General features: G+C 41.9%; 1 protein-coding gene across 2 annotated transcripts in view; it reads left to right on the plus strand.

The window, feature by feature from the left end:
- The first annotated feature begins 1410 nt into the window (after positions 1 to 1410).
- DCLK3 (doublecortin like kinase 3) overlaps positions 1411 to 19739 on the plus strand; it is a 32222-nt gene continuing 13893 nt past the window's right edge. For both annotated transcript variants that reach the window (XM_052793145.1, XM_052793154.1), the window contains exons 1-2: positions 1411 to 1530; positions 15132 to 17020. In XM_052793145.1, coding sequence (XP_052649105.1) covers positions 1461 to 1530; positions 15132 to 17020 — 1959 coding nt within the window. In that variant the 5' untranslated portion in view covers positions 1411 to 1460. The remainder of the gene's footprint in view (positions 1531 to 15131; positions 17021 to 19739) is intronic.

Below are 19739 nucleotides of genomic sequence, written 5' to 3' on the forward strand. Positions count from 1 at the left end.
ATTCACCAGATAGTCTAGCAAAATATAACTGCTCTGTGTCAAAGAGCCAGAAAAGGTATTTGAGCTTTCTGTCCATGTCTGTACACTCAACTCTTCAAGAGCACAGTGAAATACATTTCAGGATAAATATTGATCAAGATCCAAATTTAAAAAGGTGTTTGTGTCAGACTGTGTTGCCTCAAAAATGATTAAATACTTTGGAAGTAAAATCATAGAAGAAAAGTTAGTCAAACGGGGCAGCTGGACAAAACTTTCAGTAAAAGACAGAAATCAGAGTATAAGGGATATGTTTAGCATGTTCTGCTTTGTCCTGCTCATACAATTTGAGGCCAGAATGATGGAACACTAAGTCTTTTAGTCTAACCTACTAGGTATCCCTGGCCGCTAAATTTTATCCAATTATCACTGTGGTAAGTCCAACTACTTCTATTGGGATACAGTATATTTTCCACAGAGATATCTTGTTTTATCTGGAGATTTCCAGAGAAGAAAACATGGCTTCCCTCCGTAATTTGTGCCTATGTTTATACTCGCTCCCATCAATAACATTTCTAATCTGAATTTGTCCGATTTAAGCTTCCAGACATTGACTCATTATTCTTTTCCTCTACAAGATTAAAGGGCCTTTTAATTCCTGGTATTTTCCCCTATGAAGGTATGTACATGCTGTTATCAAATTGCATCTCCTTCTCAGCACGGTAAGTGGTCCAACTTCTTCTTATACAATCCTTAAATCAGCTTTGTGGCTCATTGCTTCACTCATGTATTTTTCAACCCTGCCTGACTACCTGTGCCAGATGTGTAGCCAGCATCCCATGGGTGGCCTGGATGCTGCAGCATGGGGAGATGAAATTAACTCCTTGCTCCTCACCTTCTCATACTTTACAAAGATGTCGGGCAGCCAGTTGTTTGCGTGTCCAGCGTACGCTTTATTTACATCGCTTAGCACTTGTCTTTTTTAATCTAAGCCAAATGGAATGATTCACCAAGAGTACTGGGCATGCAAGGGGCTACGACAGAAGTGTCCGCACTCATGAGCGGGATTGCAGCTGTGCCTCGCCTCCCACCAACAGCCGCGGGGATGCGTGAAGCCCCGCCACATAACAAACTCCCGTGCCGGGTGGGTGGGCGTCCGGCTGAGGGGGGAAACGGGGACTTCGGTGGCTGGGGCCGAACACGACGTCTCCGCTGGGAGCTGACAGAAGGGGGGCCCGGGGAAAGGCGGGAGGAGGGCGGGCTGCCGCCTGAGGAGATGGCGGTGGGGAGGTGCCGTCCCTCGGGGCTGCCCCGGGAGGGCGGAACTCTCCCCGCCCGCCTGCGCCGGGGAGGGGTGTGGAGGTGTGGCCGTTCGTGTGACCGTTACGCGGCGGCGCCCCTCCCTCTCCCTGCCCTCACAGCCGGGAGGCGGTGCGGTGCGGTGAGGTGCGGGCAGCCCCCAGCCCCAGCCGAGCCTCCGCGGCATGCCGGCCGCCGCGCCGCCCCCGCTCCACCCCGCGGCGGGCTCCTGCTGCCCCTACGGTCACTGCGCGGGTGAGTGCCCCCTTCCCTCCATCCCCCCTCGCCCCCCCCCTTTCCGGGGGGGGGGCGGCAGCCCCCGCGCCACATCACCGGGCCCCCCGCCCGGCAGGTCGCCGGTTGGCGGGGAGGGTGGGGGGTTGGGGTGTGTGTGTCATTTTGGGAGGAGGGGGACGAGCTGGGGGCGGAAGGGGGGGCGAAACTTCCTCCCCGGCTCCTCGCGTGTCTGTGGGGTTGCGGTGAGCGGGTGGGGGTGGGGGGGAGCTTTCGGTGGCGTTTGGGCTTGAAATGGGGGCTTGAGAGGGACACAGCTTGGCGGTGGAATCGAAGGGAGGGAAGGAAGGCTTTAAAGAAAGGGGGGGGGGGCGAAGTTGGGGTGGCTATTCCACCGTGCTCCTTCAATTACTTGTATTTTCGATTAAAGAGAAGCCCCCCAGCCACCGCCGCGTTGTATCGCAGGGGAAACTAATGAAGTGGATTCGTTGCACAGCCTTTGGGAAGCGGAACAAGAGGCTACTACTAGCCGGAGGGCGAGTCTGTGCTGCTTCCCACAGGGGTGCTGGATGGGGGTCAGGCTATCTATGCTCCTTTTCCCAGGCTGAGAGACCACCTCAGCAGCTGTGCGAGGTACGAGAGCAAGCTTTGAAGTCTGAGTGTGAAGTTAGTGTTTACTATTCTGAAAGGCACACACAGCGTCATCTGTACTGCAATAAAAATTGATGATTAGAAGTAACTTGGACTGTTAATAGTTGGTGTGAGTATAGTTCACTTGGGATGAATGCTCGTGGACTGCTCAGAGAGCACCGATGCTCTGCATAAAAGTAAATAGCATGTGAGGCAAAGATTTTAAGCTGTTGTGCTACTGTGTGTTAAAACACACTTAAGGGTGGTGAATTTTCCCTCAGCTGGGAAACTGCTACAGCTGGAGCTACACCGGTTACAGGCAGGGGCTCAAAGGGTGGGGAGGGCTGTTGTGTCAGATGGGGATGCTGTGACATGTGGTAGCCAAACCTCTCTGGGGAAGAATGCTGACTGCACCCTTGTGTCCCCTGCCTTCTGTAGTTATGTCGGTTATGTTTGCTTCTATGTAATAGCAGAACAGGTATTTATAGGAAAACTATTCCATAACTTTTTACTGCAAAGCGTTATTTTCTGCCTTCCTCAGGGAACTTTCAGTACACGATGTCAGCAGGACTGGACGGGCCACTGGTTTGGGCTAATGGAACAGTTTTCAGGTTGTTAGAGGCTGTGTTTGGAAACAACCCCATAAACTGAAACTTTTGCTACCCTGTGTACTGAAATGTTTCCTTTTTAAAAAAAAAACCAACAAAACAAAAACCCAAACAAACTGCTTGCAACAGTATAACAAAATTCTGGCTTCTTCCTCTGAGCATTTTAGCTTGCAACCTAGATTGTGTGAGGGGATAATCTCCGAGTTTATCACCAAACCTGACAGTTCATTATGCATGCTTTTGCTACTCGCTTTACATAGAAATTAAAATGTATGTGTATGCATGTTTGCATACAATTTTATCTTCCTACCTTCTTGTCTCCTTTTTCTTTAGCCCCCCTTTTTCCTCTTTATGCTTCTTGTGATTTTTATATGGTCTAAATGCAGTTTTGACTCTTTAAAATGTTGGGAGCCAGCAGAGTCCCAAAACAGTCAGTAAGTGAAAACAAGCTTACAAAACATGTTACAGCTACTTTCATGTAGTAGAAGTGCAGTTATTATAGCAACTCTGTCATGCTTTTCTCAAGAGGTGGCTGCATTTTGTATCTCAGGAAGTTGTCCTGGGGCTCTCTGGATAAAACTGATCCTGCAGAATTAGTGTTTTTCTTGTAGTGTAATGGGTGTGGATCTCCTGAAATGGCATGACTCTTTCCATGAAAATTTTTGTAGGATGTTAGGACACATCAGCTGAGAGCTAGCTTCTGGTAAATCTCCATCTGTGGTTCATTAACCTGAATGGGTTAATTGGACTTAAACTGTCAGCAAAGATAAGATAACTTGGTTTTAATTCAAGGTATTGGCAGCTGTTGAAGCCTCTGAATTTGAGCTGTGCTAAAGTTACCTTGTCTTTGTGGGTTTTTTTTTTTTATGCTCAAGTTAATTACCTTGGGCATGCTAACCTGAGTTTTGAATGTATCTTGATCTGGTAGCATCACTATATGCTGTGTATCTGTCTGCGCTGCTGCTTTTTCTAGTCGTGTTCTGTAGATCTTCACAATTTTGGCATCTGCGGGACTTTCAGCATGTGGTGACTAAGGGAAGTTGTGTGGGATTCACTTCCATTTCTAAGATTACTTAGCTTAGTTTGTTTTCTGCAGAAACATCTATAGTTTTGTAGAAATCAGGGAAGCTGGTGGTCCTTCCTTCTTTTCCAACAGCTCTAGGGTGAACTGAGTTGGTTTCCATTACTGCTTTTCCTCTTTTCTATTGACTTGATGATTCCTAAACATTTAACAATGTTTGAAATCAGCATTATATAGATTTTCTTTTGCATATAATTAGTACCAGAACATTATGGTGGCCTCAGCAGCCTGAGTTAGATCCGATCCAGACCTCACTGAAGGTAATGTGACTTTTAATTAGCTTCAGTGCAACTTGGATCAGAGCTGAAAATGTAGTAGTTGAAAGGTGAATGTGACAATTCTTAACAGTATACCATTTTCCAGTTTTTTTTTCATTTTCAGGGTATGGGGTCTGTCCTTTTGGAGTGTTCACCAGATACTGGAAACAATGAAAAAAGCACGGGGAGCTACTGGCTCGATTGGTTCTAATGTAAATTTGGAGTTTTGGTAATGCTTGCAAATTGTTCATCTTACCTAGCAGTAGTTTGCCTTCACTGTAAAAGAAAGCCAGGCACATTTACCTCTTCCCTCTGTCGCTAGTATAGTTTACTGTGTCTAATTACTGTAAGAATGCAAAACAATTATTTATGTCATATATTCTTAGAAGAAGCTCTCAGTAATCATTCTAAAAAACACCATCTCCCACTCAGTATTGCTAGCCTGCACATATACTCCAATTTTTTAGTTTTCTTGTCACCCCAAATAATGTAGTTAGTGGAAATGCTGAGAAATGTCTGGTGGTGTGAAAATCCTGATCTTTCTGCTTGTCATCATGATTTTAAGTCTGATTAGCACTGGTGTAGAGTTTTCCCTGAGAAGCCCATTTTCTTTTATAAGTTCTGCAAAACAATTTATTTTACAATGTTGACTTTAATATATGAGTCTCTTCTGAAAAAGTGGTTCTGTAATAATAGGGTTGGGAATTCTACATTTGTATGCAAGTTAACCTCTCTTAAATGTTCTAAATTTCCAAAGCAAACTTTTGGGTAATTGCCCCTTTTGCAAACCAGATGGAGAATCAGACTCTGGCTGGGTCTTTCCTTTAGTTATGCAACAAGGTTATTGGTAATAAAGGATCTGAAAGCATAATTAAACCCTCAGTGACACCTCTGCAAGCTCTCTTATTTTCACTGGGTTTGCTCAGTTGCAACCAATTAGTCATCAAGTTGAGATTTAGGAAGCAATGCAAATAAAATCTCCCACAAGAAGAAACAGAATCCTGCTCCTTTGACTGAGGCAATGTTGGCTAACAGGATTAAAAAGCAGTGAAAGCTTACTTTGTGGTAAAACATGAATAATTAATTTGAAATATATGGTAGTTCAGGAGTCAAGAGCATCAATGTGAAAGTGAAACTCCCCATACACCGAGCCTTAAGAAACACATGGAGGGCTTTGCCAGATGGATCCTGGCAAATATTGCAGTTGTGTAAGATGTTTTTGTTTCCCTCTGTCAGTTCTGTCCGTCTCCTGAAAGATTCTTGATGGAAGGTCCTGGACTGCAGAGTTCACTTCTGTGGTTACTGGGGCAGACCCTAAAGCTGTCAAACTGCAGAAAGCAGCCATGGCTGTTCCCAATAAAATACACAGCCTGTCATCTTTGAAAGAAATGAAATAAATGAGCAGTTTCATAATATTCTTTTTTTGGTTTTATGCAGGGTAACAACTTAGACTGAGCCTCACACCTCCAAAGGCACTGATTCATTTCACGTGCAGTCTTACATTTCACTTGGTCTTTACAGAGTCTGCATCTGTATACTTCTTTAAAGGGCTTTCTTTATGCTCACTTTTTAATTTGCTACCCTTAAAATGTCAGAAAGAAGATAATGAAAGTGGGGTTCTTCTAAAAAAAAAAAAAAAAAGTAAAAATGATGACACTTGTGACTCATTACCAGACTACATGAAATCTTTACCTTCATCTGCTGCTCTGGGGGTGATTCAGCTCAGTTTAACACTAACGCATGGTAATAGCCATCTGTATTTGCTGTAAATATTTTATTTTTTAATTACAAATGTCTTGATTTAGAAAATCTTAAACCGTACAGTGGGGTGGCTGTGGGCCTGCAGGGGAAGGAGGTGAGTGCCTGGGAAGGTAATTTTTGCCCAGTCGCTCCTGTCAGGTTGGAAAAGGGAGTGTAAGACTGAGAGAGCTAAGACTGGACCCTGCTGCTCCATCCTGGGGGGAGCTGGACAGGAGAGGGCCAGGGCAGGCTGCAAAGGGGCTCTGAACATTTAGTGAAGGAGAAGGTGGGGGGAGGGGGTGGCCAGGAAAACCCTGAGTTTATCTTCTTTGAGGAGAAAGAAGGAAAGGTGGCTGCTAAATGTCATTTATCCCTTGTGGTTCTCATACAGTAAATACGGTCACATGTTCTGCATGCTGAGCCTCCTACACGCATTTCACTGCACGATGGCACCCACAGTGGGGCTGGGGGTGACACAGAGGCACCATCCATTGTCAGAATGGAAAAAATCCAGAGCTTATCCAGCCATAGCGAGGGATCCAATGTGGACATCCCTCAGGTTCCCTCCCTGTGCTGACATCCAGCCAGCTGCAAGGTTTTCCCCCTAGGCTGTGCTTCCAGATCATCCTTCCCATCTTAGGAACTCCTTTGCTACAACATCTGCCTGCTTTTTAACTGCTCTGGTACTCTTTGCCCTCTAGGATCTCCCATAAACTCAGGGGTCTATGTCCCAAAACTGGCAGTGAAAAGGGAGTAAGAGAAATGGGCAGGGAGAATGGAGTAGAGTCCCTTCTTATTTCTTTCTAGAGTGAAAGACTGGGGAAGAATGAGAATGGACTTTTATGGGATTGAAAGGTTTGGAGATCTCTAGTTTCCAGTTTGCATGACATAATGGATGTTTATTTTATTCTTAAAATAAAAAGCAGATATGTTGAAGATACGGTGTGTGATGTAAAGTTTTGAAGTCTTCTTGCCTGTCCTTATGAGGACAGGGAGTGGGTATAAAAGTGTGTGTCTCCCATACTCTTGCACTCTAGGAGTAGCCACTAAGGACATTTTCTTTCCTCGCAGCTGACACTTTGGCACTCACTTAATGGGACCAGACATGTTTGGCCGGGAGAAACTTCAGTTCTGTTGGTGACATTTGGGACAGAAAGAACCCAACTTGACACACAGCTGAGTTTGCAGGGCTGACAGTTAAAGGAAAAATAATATTGCATGCAAACTTAAGCACGCTTGATGTGAAGTTGTGAAAGATAATGAGCTTGGAATTCCATCATACTGATTTTATAGGATCTTTTAGGGCTAAACCTGTATATTTATGAGATAGAGTTATTATTCTGGTGGCGTTTTCCTTTTTGTAGATAAGCCCAAATTAGTTTTTCTTCGGTGAACTTAGAATACTGCCTGAGCTGCTAAGTGATTTTAGTTTTCTACAAATTTTGTTAGACTGGGTCAGCGATTGATCTCCATTACACTAGTGCAAATTGGACATGGATGTCATGGATGTGCTGGCATGAGTGTGACTGGAAATACCCATTAGGGTAGCAGAAATGATGTTACAGAATTACACTGATCGCCCCCCTCCCCCTTTTTTTTTCCCATTGTGACAATATTAAAACTGTTCTTGAAAGATTCTGGCTGATAAACAGCATTTGTAATACCAAACATGGTTTTGTTTTCCTTCTGCACCAGTAGCTAATGCAGATAAGAATTTGTGCAAATACCATGATGAGTTACTTTGTTAATATAATTGGATAAAATACACTTTGGTCTTCTAAAAATACTTAGATTGTGCTTATTTTATTTGGTTTAGTAAACCATTGTTATAATACCATGTTATTCACAGTAATATTTTCTTGCATAGTATATTCTACAACTGCCTTACCATCAAATGTCTTCTGAACACATACAATTTGTTCAATGTATTAAAAAAAATTATTTCTACGAGGCCAGGTACTTAAAATCTAACATTGTTCAGGTTACAAAGTCAAGCCTTTATGACTATTGATTAGTAGCACTGTCCCCGCAACCTGTGTTCCTGTGCATTAAGATATAAACATTAATTACACTATCAGATGCTGCTGTTTTTTCCCCAGGGTCTCTGGCTCCATCACTGTATGTGATGGACAAAGCTTACCTAATGAGCATATACTTACTGTTTACCCTGGCTGTTCATGCCTTTCACTGCATGCTTTTTGAACCCTGCTGTTAATACAGGCTTATTAACTTGTGGGCTTTTCTGTCATGGTTATTGCTACAGCAACAAACATGGATTAGCATCTCTGTGATACCTATAAAGAGAGGGCATGAACAGCGTTCAGTGGGAGTCAAGGTGCAAAAAATAAAGTAAAAAGTACTTTAAAGGGGAAGAATGCAACTTGAGATGCCCAAATCCTGAATTTTGGGATGATTTAGCATTATCTATGTGTTGTGTCATATTACCTTGCATCTGGAGTACCTCTTCCAGTATATTCTCTTGCAGATGTGAGTGCTGAGCAGGTTTGCAGATCAGGTCTCAGGATGTTGCTTTGGCCACTAGAATGTAATCCTTTCTGAGAAATCTAGATTAAGTCCATTGCTTTGAAACTCTATGGAACTGGTTGAGAGAAAATCCAGTTCTTCAGGGCTGCACTGCCTTATGCAGAGAAACTATTCTTCCTGTATTCTTTGACTACACACTTTTCAGCTCTTCTAATTACAGATTTTTTTTACGGCACAGTCCTGATTCCAGTTTATCTATAAAAGAGCATCCACTGTACCCTGGAGTAGACATAGGAAAAACTGTATGCCCTTCTAAACTGTCTTGTATGCAAGAGGAGGTGAATTCAAGTCATGCTGACAGCTTTAATTTTGTCCTGTCTTAATGATGACCTTGGTAGTGTTCTCTTTATGTAGTCACCTGTTTGTGTGCATGTCGTTTTTCCTGTACTTTAAAAAAAAAAAATTCAGGGGGAACTAATATGGTAAGTGACAACAAAAGCAGGTAGATGTCCTTTGCCTAAGTTCAACATCCAGCCTGACTTCCCGACTGCTCTTATTCTCACCCTCACATTTTACTGCTTCCCTATTACAGTCTCCATCTGCTTCCACTGTGTCAGCAAAGTTCATAGAAATTGCTGTCAGCCAGTGTCAAAGTTCATAGGAATTGCTGTCAGACAATGTCTAACTATGGCCCTATTTACTCCATTCCTTGCAGTCTGTCCCAGTACCTCTTATACCTTCTTTTCTCTTATCCTCCCAGTCCAATTCTTCACTAGGTTTCCTTCTTCAGTTTCAGTGTCTGGCCCTGCTACACGCTGGCTTCTGGACAGTGATACCAGAAGAGCAATGCCCCTTCCAGTTCCCTCTCCTATGCCCAGGCCTCCTCGTCTCTCTCTGCAAGTTCCAGCTCCCTCTCCCAGCTCCTACTGCATCGTGTCTCTCCTTGGCATTTCCCCAATCAGCTTCCATTTTAATCCCTTTGCCATACCCTGTTTTATAAGAAATTTCTAATCCTGTCTCTTTGCTGGGCCAGTTTGTCTTCCATAACACGTGGGAGGGCAGAGTGACCCCCTTCTCCCTAGTCCTGTTTATCTGTCTCTGTACATGTTTGTCTATAGTCTTAGTTTCCTTTGGTAGCAAAATTCCTGTGCTCTGTGTTTTCTTCCAGTCTCCCTTCTGACATGCCATTTCCAGTCTCCTCAGTTTCCCTATTGACTCTCAGTCTCTGTGTGAGAAGCCCAGCCACATTTATTCAGTCCCAAACTTTTGATTCAACTGCTCAACTTCCACTTTTTCTAATTAACATTACTGTCTCGGCCTGATAGCTGGTGGGGTTTTTGAAAGCAGCCAGACACTGACTTCCCACCAAAATGGCTTGCATAATACCTCTGAATGCCCCATTTTCAGATGTTCCTTTCCCTCGTGATCTGCTCTGTCTGCTTTTGTCTGAATTCACCAGCTTCTACACAGAGGAGCACCATGGGATTGCCAAGAGGACAGAGGGACAAACTGTATTCTCAGTGCTGGTGCTTGACCCTCCTCTAGCAGTTACTGAAGTAGCTATTACAGGGGAAAAGACATTTTTGAAGCTTGGCTTGAAGCGTGCTGGGGTCCTCAAGGTCCACCATACCTCTGAGCTGTGTGAGCCATTGGAACTTGCTCAGGCTGGAACTGGCAGGGACTGTACTGCTATGTTTGACACTGTCTTGATCCAGTCCTTGTGAAATTTGATTTTCTTTTTCTACTCAGGATTTTATCTGGATAAAACTGACACAGTGTGACTGCCTTTTGTTGTTGCTGAAATAACCACCAGTCCTGACTCAACCAAAATCTCTGCCCTAAAATGCTGTAAAGCATGGCAGGGAGGTAAGGTTGAGCAGGAGGGAAGGCAAGAGAGAGTGCTACAGCTACGGCTCTTTAGAGAAAAATTCACCAGTAGCGTTTCCAACAGTAGGGCTGTAAATAATACCCATGCAAAATTTACTTGCGGTAAAAGGATGCCTGTGATCATATTTTGTTTCCGTGTAACTAATTTAGTACATTGAGACTTGTCATTCTACTACTTCAGTCTTGGGCACTAACAGCGTGCACTAGCCCTGCAAGTTGCAACATTTAATAATTTACAGCAAGAAGAGGAGATCAAGATTGCATGCTTCTAGAGGACTTAGACTGCATCCTGGAGCTGACTGCTGATGCACACTGGTAACCTGTGTGAACTACATAATTGGCTGCTCTGCGTTAAAGGCCAGAGATGTTCTTCATCCTCAAGTACTTTAAGATACTTGTTGATACTTTGACAAGAATTAAATGTTTTGGGCTCCAATTAAGATTAATTTTTTTTTTTTTTTACCTATGGTCTTTGTTTTGCATGGCCTCAGCAGGAATTGCTGGGGCTTAAGGAAAAACCAGGTATTTTTAGTGCTGTTCTTTCCCTTCCCATTTGAAACAGTATTTTGTTTATGCTATATTGGGACCAATGTATTAAAATGACTCCCAGATACACAGTTTCTGTCGTGTGCAACTTTACTTGTGTGAAGAATGCTGCTAATGTTTTGGGGAGTTTTCACGGTTGCTTTTGTAAGTGGAGGCTTTCATATTGATCCAAGGCCCTCTAAAGAAATTGCAGGGCTTAAATAACATCATCGTATTCACAGGAAGCAATGCCATAACTAGATCCTATTGCAGTGTTGCCTTCTGTTTTAAATTGTGTTGTAATACTCGTAAAAAATTTAATTCTACTGCAGCCTGTGACTTGATAGCAGAATTAGCTGCTGGGTAAACCATTCAGTTAATTACTGAAACTGTGATCTCAAGCAGGAGAGCCAAGAAGGAATGCAAGATGAATGGAAATAACTTTAATTAATGAACAAAAACTTGTAGACTGGTCAAGGGAAGGGGTAAGTTTTGAAGGACAAGTGGTAGCAATACATTTTTAATTGCAAGAATAGGTGACCTCTGGCAAACTCCATTACACTGCTGCTGTAGGGCGTGTAGCCAGGCAATTCCTTAAGATATAGATTGGTTGAAGCTCTGTATATAGATGTTATTCAGAGCTTCTGAACTCACTTTATTTTACTCCAGGTGCAGAGTATGAGCCAAAACCCTATAAGGAAAGGTCTTCTAGAGGAATTTTTGTGGTTTCCCTCCTATGCCTTCTCCCCCTCTCGGTGGGATTGGCTGTGACTACCACAAATGGTTTGTGAATTGGCTTTTAAAAAGTGAACCACAGAAGTTGTGCTCCTTGCAGCAATCATTTTGTCTCCAGCGTGCACCTGTGCTCTGGTCAGTAGGTGCTAAACTTCTTGTTCCTGCTGCCTGTTCAAACTCCTAAATCCCTGTTCATCCCATCCTCCCTGCTTCTCTAGGGACTTGGTGTGATTGTTTACCCTACAAGACTGTCATGTCTTCATCACCTGGAGCTCTGTATTGCTCTGTGAGTCCCAGTTTTCTTTTCTCTGTGCCCATATGCACAGCTTAGGTGGCATGCATGGTACTCTTGACCAGCTGTGCTGCCTTACCCCTGTCCTTCCACAGCAACAGTCCTCAGCAGCCTCCTTGGCTATGCTGCTCCCCTACAGTTTTCTGCCTTCTTAATCTTTTGCATCATCCTATATATTGATATGTGGTGATACACAAGCATATGTAGATAGACGTGTGTATGGATAAAAATAGACAGATGCATGCATCCATCCATATTAACATTTATAAGAAATAGGTATATTTGATAACCATTAGCTCTGAGTAAAACAGTAAGAGGAAAAAACACATTTTATTCTCTGCTGTATAATTTGCCAGTACTCAGACTCATTGAAGTGTTTTTCTGATCCCACCTCCCTCTTCCTCCCTCTCCCACTTGCATATAAATATGGAAACAAGATTTTGAAGCAATATAAATTGTAGCTATAGAACTTGTGTATGTGTGTGACCTTTGAAGGCTTTCTAGAAATGCTTGTTACTGCTCTAAGTGTGTGCGCTTTCCTGACAGATTGAGGCTTGCTCCCTGTGTATCAGTTAAAATAAATATAGCATAACTGGAAAATATCAGAAATTATGATTGAAATAGGCAATTTAAATTAAATTTTTGTTTTATGTAATACATAGTTATTGTGACCACGACTTTGAAAAATTTGACACTTCACCTTTCCTCAGAAAACATTAGGAGATTCCTTTATGCATTGATTTAAGCATTCACACTTTCTTTTTCATCTTAGAAAAATATGCAATATTATTCCTATTCCTAAAATGATTATATATAAACTTGTGGCTTGTGTCAAACTGGTTTTGGCTAGGAATGAAGCCAGTTTAAAAAGCACAAAAACACATTCCTGGATTGTTCTTAGTAATTACATAAAACTGCTCTTATTCCATTAGTTAGAGAATTAAAAAATAAACTTGGTTTCTGTTTAAAGCCTAGCAGATTTAGTGAAGAAAGGAAACATAATTAATGTTTGGGTAATTGAACCAACCAACGGTGCAGGCAGGCACTTAAAATGAATGGTTTATAGAAAGGTGTGATAATAGCAGCATAGCTGGAAGAAACATAATCCGCGGGAAAAGTCATTATTAGTGCAGAATTGCTTTTATGTTGTACCAAGATTATAAGCAGTAAAAATGTCACACGCTGTTCCCATAAGCAAGATAATGCTTTGATGACAGTGGGTATGCAAGAATCTAGAAATGTTGATTAAATTCAGAGCTTCGGCAGTTCCTGGTAACCAACATGTTCTGGAGTTGAATTAGATTTCAGAGAACTGTTATTACATCTGATTTTTTTTCTTTTATTTTTTTTATTTTTCCCATTCACAGTAGGCTTTATTCTGGGTGGAATGTAAATATCTGATTACTGAAAAATCACTAGCACATATGTAGTCATCTTTTGATAACAAAAGATCATCCTTAAAAAGCAGAATTAAGACACAAATAACTTGTACAACCACCAAGCATTAGTCACACGTAGCTCTTATATAATGCTTATGTCTTCAATCAGCAAGCTGGCAGCTGGGCTTCTTTGTAATATTTATTTGGAGAAGAAGTAGCTACCTCCTTTGGCAGAGGAAGAAAATGAAGCCAAGAGTTAAGGGACATGCTGGGGGGCACACTGCGCTTAGCTGGTGAGAGTATTACAGCTAAGAAGTGTCCATCATCGTACATTGAACAAAGCCAACAGCAGAGTGGAGGTCTGTAGCAGTGTCTCCTCGTGTGCTTTCCCCACTCAACCCCTGGCCTTTTGGATATGCTATTTTTGAGGCAAAGCGAGTGAATGCTGCAGCACTTACTGTAGTTTTCCCTTTTGTTTGTTGTTCTAGGCGAGGAGGCATATTTCCTCTTCATTCTATTATGCCTTGATGAAAAGGACAAATAAAAATACATAGCTGGAAATACTGAAAATGGCTTTTCAGCAGTTGAAACCCAAAATGTAGTAGGCTTAAGCTTGCCAGAACTCTTGAACAAGTGTGTTAACCCCAGCACCAGGAGGAATGCTCATATGCACAGATTTTCCTTTGTGGATTTGTCCACTGTACTTTGACGATGTAGTCATAGTAGTGTATGAAAATGGGTGGGATTCTCTGGGAGATAAGCCATTTGTGTCTGGGAATTTCCTTGTAATGGTTTGGTAATCATTTTGGCTGCTTTCTTTTGGATTGGTCCTGTTAGTTCATGCATATTGAATGTTTGTTCCCAACTGAACTGCAAGACTATTAAATGGAGTTGGAAACGCTCTGTGATCTCATTCTGAAAGTTTTTTTTTCTTGATGCTGAAAAGACTTGCATTGTAATCAAGTTTTAATCTTAATAAGTACAAGAAATTGGAGTACTTTAAGGGGACATTTTTATTCTTAGCTTAGTGTTGTGTTTATAGACAGTGAATTATGTTATAGCTTGGTCTGTCCCTAGCCATGTGTTTTGTTTTCAGTTCTTCCTTTTCAGAATTACATGTAACAAATGGTGCTGTTTTCTTTAGTTGGTGTTCTAAGATGAAATATTGGAGGGAAAATTGTTAATGTGCGTAGAGGATATAAAGGACTTTGATTTTACATAATTTTTAGAAAAGAAAAGTCAAACCAAAAATATTGGAAAACCAGGATTCCAATTATCAAACAAAACTAAGATAGCCTTTCTTTAAGGGAAAAAATTAAATTACATTACTTTTAAATGTAGTACAAAATTGCTGTAAAATTGTAGCTAAAGTAATGCATTTTAAAAAGAATCTCATTTACTTAATTTGTTATAGAAGTCTAGAAACTAAATGAATGGTCCAGGGAAAGTGAAGAGGAGATAATTATAAGAATATAAGGTTGCACACACATAGCCATCTGGTAGCAATTTTAAAACAGAAGCAATTAGTTTCTTTTACTTAATGCAATGTAATTGTGGAACTTGTTGCCACAGGGTTTACAGAAGCCAAAATTGTAATTGGGTTCAGAAAGGAATTGAAAGAGTTCATGGTAGGTAGATTCATAAGAGAATGCTAAACAATCTGGATGCAATCCTGGCACAAGTAACTCCATTTTTTTTTTTTTTTTTTTTTTTGGAGGATGTCTGGAAGATGGGAGGATTTAGGAGAAGGATCTATTTGTTTCCAGTATTATTATTTTTTTAATACCATTTCTCTGTCACAAAGTGCATTTACATTTTCTCACAAACTTGAAAATATTTGTAGTTGCATGTATGTGGAGTTACTCCTTAGTGGCATTTAAAGTTCTTTATAAGCATTGAATGCACCTACCCTTACTCTCTGAGGTCACTTACAGTGATATGTAGCACATCAGAAAGATCTGATGATGCAAAATGAATAATATGCCTGCTCTTTTTTTGCTTTAGGACGCCGAGGCTTGTTTGGCCATTCGTTACACAATGCAAGCTCAAAAGTAAAAGAAAGGAAACTACAAGGGACTTGTCCTCCTGTTGGTCGTGGAAACTATGGAAAACCATGTTTGAGTGAAAGCGCTCATAGGTCCCCATTTTTTAATCCCCGTAATGGTTTTCACACGATACATTCAGAACACAGCCCTGTGAAGCCAAGGATTATTACAGTGGTGAAACCTGGTGGACACACACTCAGAAGGATAACCTTGCTTCTCAACAGGAGATCGGTCCAGACCTTTGAACAGCTGATGGCTGACATATCAGAAGCTCTGGGATTTCCACGCTGGAAGAATGACCGTGTGAGAAAGCTTTACAATCTGAGAGGCAGAGAGATCCGAAGCGTTTCTGACTTCTTCAGGGAAGGTGATGCATTCATAGCCATGGGGAGGGAGCCCCTCACTTTGAAGAACCTGGAGGTGGTATTACAAGAACTTTATCCTGAAAATCCATATGCTGCCAGTGCTGCCATTCAGGAGAATGAGGAGCAGTCCCAAAAACTGAAGAGCAGGCTGTATGACAAGGCTTCAAAAGTGGACAGTGGCTTTGATGAGACAGAAATTACCAAGAACTGCAGCGAAGACATGTCTCCCAAACTGGTAGCTGGACATGAAGGAAAAAGTCAAGCCAAGACAAAGCAAGAAGAAAAAACAAGAATCAAAAAAAAGTGGACTAGAGAGAGCTGGGGTAGTGAGCAAGGAGTGAAGCCTTCTAGAAAAACCCGAGAAAGCGAGAGGTACCTTAACCATGAGAGGAGTCCTGAGGAGGGATTAGAAGAGAGTTCAGAGGAGGTGGTGAGGTGTGAGAAGTGCGAACAGGAAAGGCAGGCCAGACAAAAGTTACAAAGGGAAAGGCAGGCTGAGGCCTCGTTTGAGAACAGAGACCTGAAGACAGGTGCATGTCAGAGGTACCATGTAGAAAGAAATGCAAAGATCAGGAATTGCCGAAAATCTTCAGAAACTTGTCTGGAAGGTGAGGAAGTTGGTTGGAAAGATAATGGCTGTAGGAGGACATGGAAGTCCCTACATAGGAATGTTAATGAAGGGCTGGAGAAGCAAAAAAGGAGCATTGAGAAGGAAAGGGATGTGGAGAAACATGAAAACCATGGGAAGGAAGTAGTAAAAATCAAGAAGAATGCTCTAGAAGGGCTGCAGCTAACTCATGAAGCAAAGGAAGAGGATGGAAGTAGCTGTGTAATGAACCAAAGTGCTTGGCTAAAGAAAGACACTCTGAGGGATGCTGAGAAACCATCTAAAACACATAGGGAGGGCAGAGAGGGACAAAGGGCTAAAGAGGAGGGTGCCAGAAGAGAGGGGAATATCATGCGTAGAGAGAGTGACATGATGCGACGAGAAAAAACAGGGGAGCGCAGAGTGAATAAAGAAGAAAACAGGGCTCAGGGATTGGAAAACACAAGCCGGAGGCATGCCATTAAAAACAGAACTGATGTGGAAAAACACTATGAGATTGGCAGAACTATTGGGGATGGAAACTTTGCAGTGGTGAAGGAATGTCGGCACTGTGACTCCAATCAGATCTATGCCATGAAAATTGTTGATAAATCCAAGCTGAAGGGGAAAGAGGACATGATGGAAAGTGAAATTCTGATCATTAGGAGTCTCTCTCATCCCAATATAGTAAGCTTAATTGAAGTGTATGAGACAGAAGCTGAGATCTACCTAATCCTAGAGTATGTCCCAGGAGGGGACTTATTTGATGCAATCATAGAAAGTGTGAAGTTCACGGAACATGATGCTGCTGTCATGATCACTGACCTGTGTGAAGCACTGGTTTATATCCACAGCAAGAACATTGTCCACAGGGACCTCAAACCAGAGAATCTTTTGGTAAGTATTAGCAAACACATTGCATATGTGCAGGAGTTGAATTTATTTTTCTTTTAGTTATGGATCTTTGAATATTCTTAAGCAAATACTGTGCAGAGATAATGTGCTGTGGCAGGACTGTTTGGGAAAATGGGTACAATTTTGAAGTGAAATTACCATTACAGTTTACTTCATGTAGATCTGCTGTGCATTGCAGATAGCAGTGCTTGCAGATAGAAATTCAAATAAAAATGACCTGGCTTTCAGGGGTAGTGAGCATTTGTATTTTTCTGGAAATCAGGCCTGTTACTTAGCATCTGACTTTTAGGTATGCAAGGGTGAATTTTTTTGCATGAAGGCATCTTCCTTGCAGACCAAAATTTATTAAAATTGCTAATTTAGCTTATTTATTTGGTGGACTTTTTGCCCACTGCAATCACACATCCTGCAGACTGCTGTGCTGGTCCTCTACCGTAGTGATTTCTATCTTGTGACAATCTATTTTCTTAGGAGCAGAAGTATGATGCAGTTGATTGAAATACTCTGACAGTAAAATGTGAGTGTTTTGGTGAAACACAGCACTAAAGTCAGCTCAAATACTAACTTCATGCCAAAGAGAAAAGTTCTTTTTTCTATCACATTTCTGAGGCTACATTCTTTGCATCCAGCACTGAAGTCAATAGTTACTCACATGTGTGAATATGCATAGAAATGTTTGCAGTATTGACACTTGACAAGACACCCATTGTAGAACAGTAACAGTAAGCAACTCTCCCTTGCTAATCGTGTGTTACACTCTTGTACTAGGGTTCCAAATTTCCTGATAGATACCAAATATTTGCCCGTCTAAGAAATCAGATTTTATCTGCTGGTGGAAGATCATAGTTAGCCAGAAAAAAAAGATAATAGATGATTTAGTCCTATGTGCCATTCAGTTCTTTAAGGGAATTAATTTTGGAAAGAAATCAGTGTGACTTTATGGAGAAGAGCAGCAGTGTAGCCTGTAGGACGTGCAGAGGTTGAATGAACAAGGCTGGGCCTGAACAGTTTGCTCCCAAACCTTTTGACTAACCAGTAGGATCTGTACTAGGTCTTGCGATGCATCCTGCTTAGTCTGATGAAAATCTTTGGTATGTGCTCTGTGTGTAAATAAAAGGTAGTGAGGGCAAGTGGCTGGCTTGCTGCAGGAAGAAGTAGGCTTGTAGGCCCTGCCTTCATGCCTCATTTTGCCATTAGAACAAAACTTCACTTAGAACTGCAGGGCTTTTTCCAGAAGCTGATTTTCCATTATGAACCAGGCGCTGCTCCTTCCTATTTGTTGAAAATAAGCTAGGGCATGTGAAACACCTGAGACCAGATGTTTCATTTCCTTCTATAATATGTAATCATCGCAGCAATGCAGGTAAGCAAAAAGAGGCAAGATACGGGTCCATTCTGTTTTTTTTCACATTTAGTTCACAGCACTGCAAAACAGATTGCTGGGCAGTGGCAAAGTTGTGTAGCACTGAAATAATCGTGTTGCCCATTCTGACAGAAAATATTTTTCAAGGACAGACTGTCCCCCAGCCTGCAGGTATTTTGTTGTATGAGAACAGTGTTACCCAAACACTATGGGAAAGAAAATTGTACCTGTTCCAGTTTCACCTTGCTGCTAATTGGCTGTGAACACCTGTATTAGATATCATTTATATAAAGCAACCTTTTGAAAAGTTAGTCTGTTCAACAAGCCGAATGAGTTTATAAGCTCGTGATAGTGTTGGATAGCTCACGTGCTATTTAATATGCATCCCTGTAAATACAGGGCATTTGAGCGAGATTCTGGCTTTTCTGACTTTTTAATGTGTTGCCTCTGACTCCTCAGAGTGACTAGGGCAGTAGCAGTGGAGTAGGAAGGAGAGCTGTCACTAATCCTAACATCAGCCAGTGCTGAACAATAACAGTACTGAAGCAAATTTCACGGGTTCCTCTGCTGTTTGTGGTTCAGGGACTGGGGGCAGCCTTCTGGAGAGGAAACACAGTTCTGGAAGCGCTGGCTTCCTGCAGGGGATGTCCATGGTTCTGGGATACCTCTTGCTTCTCTTCAGATTCCTACACTGCAGATGTTTAAGTCTGAATTAGTCTTCCTAGACTTTATTTGTATACAGAGGACAGAAATAGGTATGTACTTTTAGGCTGTTGGCTTCTTTGTCCTACTTTGGGGTTTTCTTTTGGCCAGGTGAATCTTGTCCTTTGTTTTTTCTTGTCAACAGTTTTTCCCTAACCCTTTCCAGCAAATGGGAAATGGAAGAGAAAAGATCCTTGGTCTGTTTTACTAAGGAAATGTGTTTGTCTACTGTAAATGTGCTTTGTGTGAGAATCTAACCCTGTTCCTAATGACTTTTGAACATCCTGGCTAATTTCCATCAGAGTTGACAGAGAAGCAGCAAAGTGGGGAAAAAAATTTTCCATAAATTTCACAAAAATAAGCAGCTGGGGAAAGAAGGAAAACTGTTTCTGTCCCTGCAGAGGAAAAGGTGGAAATACACTTTCATGTCTAGTGAATTGTAAAATTACTGGCACAGGAGAGAGTTGGAAACCTGGTTTAATTATTAGTTCACTGCACTACTGTTTCTCTTATGGAACTGTCCTCTGGTTATAAACTTCTGTAACAGTCCACCACCATCCTTTTTTGTTTTCCTCCTCTCTTTCACTGCTGTGTCTGCCCACAGTGATCAGGCTCCTTGCAGCATAGCTGTGAGGC

This window comes from Harpia harpyja, chromosome 1 (genome assembly GCF_026419915.1).
Source record: "Harpia harpyja isolate bHarHar1 chromosome 1, bHarHar1 primary haplotype, whole genome shotgun sequence".
NCBI lineage: Eukaryota > Metazoa > Chordata > Aves > Accipitriformes > Accipitridae > Harpia > Harpia harpyja.